This window comes from Chaetura pelagica, unplaced genomic scaffold, assembly GCF_000747805.2.
Source record: "Chaetura pelagica isolate M959 unplaced genomic scaffold, ChaPel_1.0 scaffold92, whole genome shotgun sequence".
NCBI lineage: Eukaryota > Metazoa > Chordata > Aves > Apodiformes > Apodidae > Chaetura > Chaetura pelagica.
This window is the reverse complement of record NW_009952404.1, coordinates 14,191-20,424: the sequence shown is the minus strand read 5'-3', so window position 1 is coordinate 20,424 and position 6,234 is coordinate 14,191. Positions and strand designations below refer to the sequence as shown.

Sequence of the window (6,234 nt, the reverse complement as noted above, 5' to 3'; positions counted from 1 at the left end):
ACCTCCAAAATACATAGTCTGCCAATATTTATGTATGTTATCAATAAACAAAGCATGATGTCCAAGATTGGAAGGGCTTGTTAAAAAAAATGACATAATTTCTCTAAAAGACTATCATTTTCCATACTTGAACACACAGTTCACACCTTTTTCTTTTCTTTTTTTTCTTTCTTTTTTTTTTTTTTTTAAAAAAAAAAACCAAACTACTGACTTCCTACTACTACAGTGCTTTAGGAGAAGCACCAAAGCATACCAAAAATATATGATTTCCAGTGTTTTTTCAGCAGCTTTTGCTGTTCTCACTAAATTGAAGTGGACTCCTTGTTTTGTTAAATTGAAGCAGGAAGTCAGACAAAAGGAGGAGTGAACAGTTCTGGAAAATGCTAGAAAAATAACACCATGAACTCATGTTGTTTTTCGTGGACTGACTGGCAGTTCCTCTGTGGCAAGTGTCAAGTGTTTGTGTAAACTTCTCTCTCCGTGCTGCCACATCAGCAGAAGTGATTCATTTCAACTAAAAACACAGCTGGGAAGAACGAGGAAGTTCATGGGCAAGTAAAACACACTTGGAGACACCGAACAAAATATTCTATTAAATACCACCAAGACAGTCTTTTAAACAGGTGTGGCATTCAGAATTTACAGCGTTTGTCTCGAACAATCCAAGAGATTAAGTGATGAACTCTGGCACTCAAGATATCTATTGTGTGTCTTGTGGCATCTGAGAAATAACATTTGTTGATGGACTAAAGAGATCTGCAGCTGGCTCTGGGAGCAGGATACTCCCCTGCAATAAATTAAACCTGTGGTGCCAGTCGTTTCATCCTCCCCTTCGTTATGCAGACCCCAGCAATTATCCAAACAAAGACTATCTGCAGGACTTAACCTGGTGCCATACCTACCCCCCCTGCTATCTTGGAGGAGCACGGAGAAGATAGGAGTTTTTCCCTACTCTGGAAAGAAAAGTGAGGGGGCAGTGGGCAAGAACTGTATAAAAGTCTGGGACTCTATGGAAGAAGAAGAAGACAAAGAAGAAGTACTCTTCTACCAGGAACCACTTCCCCACCGACGACATTGCTGCACCCTGGGTGGTAACTATGCTCTCTCGCTTGCTGTCCTCTATCTCTCTGCTTTCTCCTCTCTTTTCTGTCTCTGTTTTCCTGCCTGTCCTATCCGCTCTAGGGACCTTTGCTCTGTTACTCTAATAAAAGTTTGTTGTGCACGTGCATCTGACCTCGTTTGCGTCTTAATTTCACCAGTTGGGATCACCTTTATAAAAAATTGCCACGTATCCGAATACCGGATCGTGACACAGGGTCAGGCTGATAAAATTTACAAATTCTGCAGTTCGTAAGTTCTAAAGCCACAACATGACTAATTTCAGCATCTGGTACCATATCTGCCAGAAGCCCTACTCAAAGCTGAAGGCTTCATCTCCAACACAAGTATTTTAGCCTGAAAGTAGCTTGGAGTCCCACTATTTTGGGTTGGGGAAAACTAAAGGAAGAGTCAACACACTGCACTTCTGTCTGCATCTTCTTTAATATCCCAACAGACAACCACCAGCCAGGGAACAGGTATACAGCACTCTCCCCACCTTGCTGCAGAACCAACCAGGCTTGTTCATAGAATCATTACAGAATCATAGAATGGTTTGGTTTGGAAGGGATCTTAAAGATCACCTAGTTCCAAACCCCCTGCATGGGCAGGGACACCTCCCACTAGATCAGGTTGCTCTAAGACACCATCCAACCTGGTTTTAAACACTTCCAGGGATGGAGCATCCACAACTTCCCTGGGTGACCTGTTCCAGTGTCTCACCACCCTCACACTAAAGAATTTTCTCCTAATATCTACCCCTAAATCTCCCCTCTTCAAGATTTGATCCATTACCTCTTGTCCTCTCACTACAAGCCCTTGAAAAAAGTCCCTCCCTAGCTTTCCTGTAGCCCCTTCAGGTACTGGAAGCCTACTTGGAGGTTTCCCTGGAGCCTACTCTTCTCCAGGCTGAACAGCCCCACCCTATCTTTGTAGGAGAGGTGTTCCAGCCACCTGAGAAAAATATAGTAATTCTGTAGAGTTAATCATAGACTGCTAGATTGGAAGAGAACTCAAGGATCATCTAGCCCACCCTTTCAAGGCAGGAACATGGTTTAGATGAGATGACCCAGCTCCTTGCCAAACTGAGTCTTAAAAGTGTCCAGTGTTGGGGAATCCACTATTTCCTGGGCAGATTATTCCAATGTCCAACTGTTCTCATACTGAAAAATGGATTTTTCATAATGACCCAATCAGGATCTCCTAAGGAGTAACTTGCATCCTTTACCCCTCTTTTCTTCGTGACTCCTTGTAAAAAGAGATTCTCCGACTACTTGGTAGTCACCCTTTAAGTACTGGAACGTGGTGAGAAGGTCTCCCCTAAGCCTTCTTTTCTCAAGGCTGAACAAACCTAGTTTTCTCAGCCTTTCCTCCTATGGCTTCCCAGTCCTTTGATCATCTTTGTGGCCCTTCTCTGGACCTTCTCCAGTCTGCCTGGATCTTTCTTGTATTGCGGAGACCAGAACTGAGCACAGGATCCCAGGTGTGGCCTGACACACGCTGAGTAGAGTGGGATGGTGACTTCTTTACTTCTGCTGGTGATGCCCTTGTTGGCGCAGCCCAGCATCCTGTTGGCTTTCTTTGCTGCTGAATAAAAAAGGAATAAATAAATAAATAAATAAATACAGTAACTATATAAAAAAATGCAGCGAAGTGGCCACCAATCAAGAAAACGTGGGGATGTCCTTTAACAACAGGGCACATACACTTTATTACCTACACAGGTTAGATATCTAACCTGTGTCTTCCTTCCTCCCCACATCTAAACATGTTTTTCTCTCCAGAAAGTCAATGTTATCTTATTTTTTCTCTCTTACCCAAGAACATAGGAACTGACCATTCACTACAGAAAATGGCCACTCGAAACAGAACAGAAATTACATTTCAGCATGACAGGGTGTGGTGGCTGAAAGCAAGGGTTAAAGCAGCATCCAGGCAGTGCTTGACTGTCACTGTCCAGTAATGGAATTTTATCTGCTTCTCACTAAACAGGAGATTATGGCAGCATGTTTAAGTGTATTTCTGCTGGCTCTTCTCAATTCAGACCCAGCCCAGGGATTTTGCTCATTTTGAGTCAGGTTTGAGGGGGGTTTTTGCAGCCTGTTTCACCTCAAGCCCTGGATAGAGTTGAAATTGTGAGCTATTTTACATGTGTGACTATTGTCAGCTGGGGCAGGTTTTTCTAAGGGGCTCAGAGGAAAAACGGCTGAAGCCTCTTTATTATTTTAAAGAAGAGTTTGGTCTTATTTCTGTTGCTCAGTTTTTAAAAAAAAAAGTGGTTTTTTTTAAGTCTTCTTTTTTTTTTTTTTTTTTAAAAAAAAAAACCAAACTACTGACTTCCTACTACTACAGTGCTTTAGGAGAAGCACCAAAGCATACCAAAAATATATGATTTCCAGTGTTTTTTCAGCAGCTTTTGCTGTTCTCACTAAATTGAAGTGGACTCCTTGTTTTGTTAAATTGAAGCAGGAAGTCAGACAAAAGGAGGAGTGAACAGTTCTGGAAAATGCTAGAAAAATAACACCATGAACTCATGTTGTTTTTCGTGGACTGACTGGCAGTTCCTCTGTGGCAAGTGTCAAGTGTTTGTGTAAACTTCTCTCTCCGTGCTGCCACATCAGCAGAAGTGATTCATTTCAACTAAAAACACAGCTGGGAAGAACGAGGAAGTTCATGGGCAAGTAAAACACACTTGGAGACACCGAACAAAATATTCTATTAAATACCACCAAGACAGTCTTTTAAACAGGTGTGGCATTCAGAATTTACAGCGTTTGTCTCGAACAATCCAAGAGATTAAGTGATGAACTCTGGCACTCAAGATATCTATTGTGTGTCTTGTGGCATCTGAGAAATAACATTTGTTGATGGACTAAAGAGATCTGCAGCTGGCTCTGGGAGCAGGATACTCCCCTGCAATAAATTAAACCTGTGGTGCCAGTCGTTTCATCCTCCCCTTCGTTATGCAGACCCCAGCAATTATCCAAACAAAGACTATCTGCAGGACTTAACCTGGTGCCATACCTACCCCCCCTGCTATCTTGGAGGAGCACGGAGAAGATAGGAGTTTTTCCCTACTCTGGAAAGAAAAGTGAGGGGGCAGTGGGCAAGAACTGTATAAAAGTCTGGGACTCTATGGAAGAAGAAGAAGACAAAGAAGAAGTACTCTTCTACCAGGAACCACTTCCCCACCGACGACATCGCTGCACCCTGGGTGGTAACTATGCTCTCTCGCTTGCTGTCCTCTATCTCTCTGCTTTCTCCTCTCTTTTCTGTCTCTGTTTTCCTGCCTGTCCTATCCGCTCTAGGGACCTTTGCTCTGTTACTCTAATAAAAGTTTGTTGTGCACGTGCATCTGACCTCGTTTGCGTCTTAATTTCACCAGTTGGGATCACCTTTATAAAAAATTGCCACGTATCCGAATACCGGATCGTGACACAGGGTCAGGCTGATAAAATTTACAAATTCTGCAGTTCGTAAGTTCTAAAGCCACAACATGACTAATTTCAGCATCTGGTACCATATCTGCCAGAAGCCCTACTCAAAGCTGAAGGCTTCATCTCCAACACAAGTATTTTAGCCTGAAAGTAGCTTGGAGTCCCACTATTTTGGGTTGGGGAAAACTAAAGGAAGAGTCAACACACTGCACTTCTGTCTGCATCTTCTTTAATATCCCAACAGACAACCACCAGCCAGGGAACAGGTATACAGCACTCTCCCCACCTTGCTGCAGAACCAACCAGGCTTGTTCATAGAATCATTACAGAATCATAGAATGGTTTGGTTTGGAAGGGATCTTAAAGATCACCTAGTTCCAAACCCCCTGCATGGGCAGGGACACCTCCCACTAGATCAGGTTGCTCTAAGACACCATCCAACCTGGTTTTAAACACTTCCAGGGATGGAGCATCCACAACTTCCCTGGGTGACCTGTTCCAGTGTCTCACCACCCTCACACTAAAGAATTTTCTCCTAATATCTACCCCTAAATCTCCCCTCTTCAAGATTTGATCCATTACCTCTTGTCCTCTCACTACAAGCCCTTGAAAAAAGTCCCTCCCTAGCTTTCCTGTAGCCCCTTCAGGTACTGGAAGCCTACTTGGAGGTTTCCCTGGAGCCTACTCTTCTCCAGGCTGAACAGCCCCACCCTATCTTTGTAGGAGAGGTGTTCCAGCCACCTGAGAAAAATATAGTAATTCTGTAGAGTTAATCATAGACTGCTAGATTGGAAGAGAACTCAAGGATCATCTAGCCCACCCTTTCAAGGCAGGAACATGGTTTAGATGAGATGACCCAGCTCCTTGCCAAACTGAGTCTTAAAAGTGTCCAGTGTTGGGGAATCCACTATTTCCTGGGCAGATTATTCCAATGTCCAACTGTTCTCATACTGAAAAATGGATTTTTCATAATGACCCAATCAGGATCTCCTAAGGAGTAACTTGCATCCTTTACCCCTCTTTTCTTCGTGACTCCTTGTAAAAAGAGATTCTCCGACTACTTGGTAGTCACCCTTTAAGTACTGGAACGTGGTGAGAAGGTCTCCCCTAAGCCTTCTTTTCTCAAGGCTGAACAAACCTAGTTTTCTCAGCCTTTCCTCCTATGGCTTCCCAGTCCTTTGATCATCTTTGTGGCCCTTCTCTGGACCTTCTCCAGTCTGCCTGGATCTTTCTTGTATTGCGGAGACCAGAACTGAGCACAGGATCCCAGGTGTGGCCTGACACACGCTGAGTAGAGTGGGATGGTGACTTCTTTACTTCTGCTGGTGATGCCCTTGTTGGCGCAGCCCAGCATCCTGTTGGCTTTCTTTGCTGCTGAATAAAAAAGGAATAAATAAATAAATAAATAAATACAGTAACTATATAAAAAAATGCAGCGAAGTGGCCACCAATCAAGAAAACGTGGGGATGTCCTTTAGGGATCTGTGTCCCCGTGCAGGCCCTCAGAAGCAGCTCGGGAAGGGGCCGAGTAACCCTTTCTGTGAAGGTGAGACTGGCCCTGTATTTTGAACCGTCCTTCTCCAACAACACACCCAACCCAAGGACCCCCCACTCCAACCCAAGGACCCCCCACTCCAACCCAAGGACCCCTCACTCCAACCCAAGGACCCCTCACTCCAACCCCACACCCTTCCACCCC

The 6,234-nt window shown here is 44.0% G+C and overlaps 1 protein-coding gene across 1 annotated transcript in view; it reads left to right on the top strand.

Annotated features, from left to right (window-relative positions):
- Positions 1–6,002: 6,002 nt before the first annotated feature.
- The window catches only part of YARS2 (tyrosyl-tRNA synthetase 2, mitochondrial), a 5,341-nt gene continuing 5,109 nt past the window's right edge, over positions 6,003–6,234 (top strand). The window contains exon 1 of the mRNA XM_010008205.1: positions 6,003–6,095. Within this exon, the coding sequence (XP_010006507.1) occupies positions 6,003–6,095 (93 nt within the window). The remainder of the gene's footprint in view (positions 6,096–6,234) is intronic.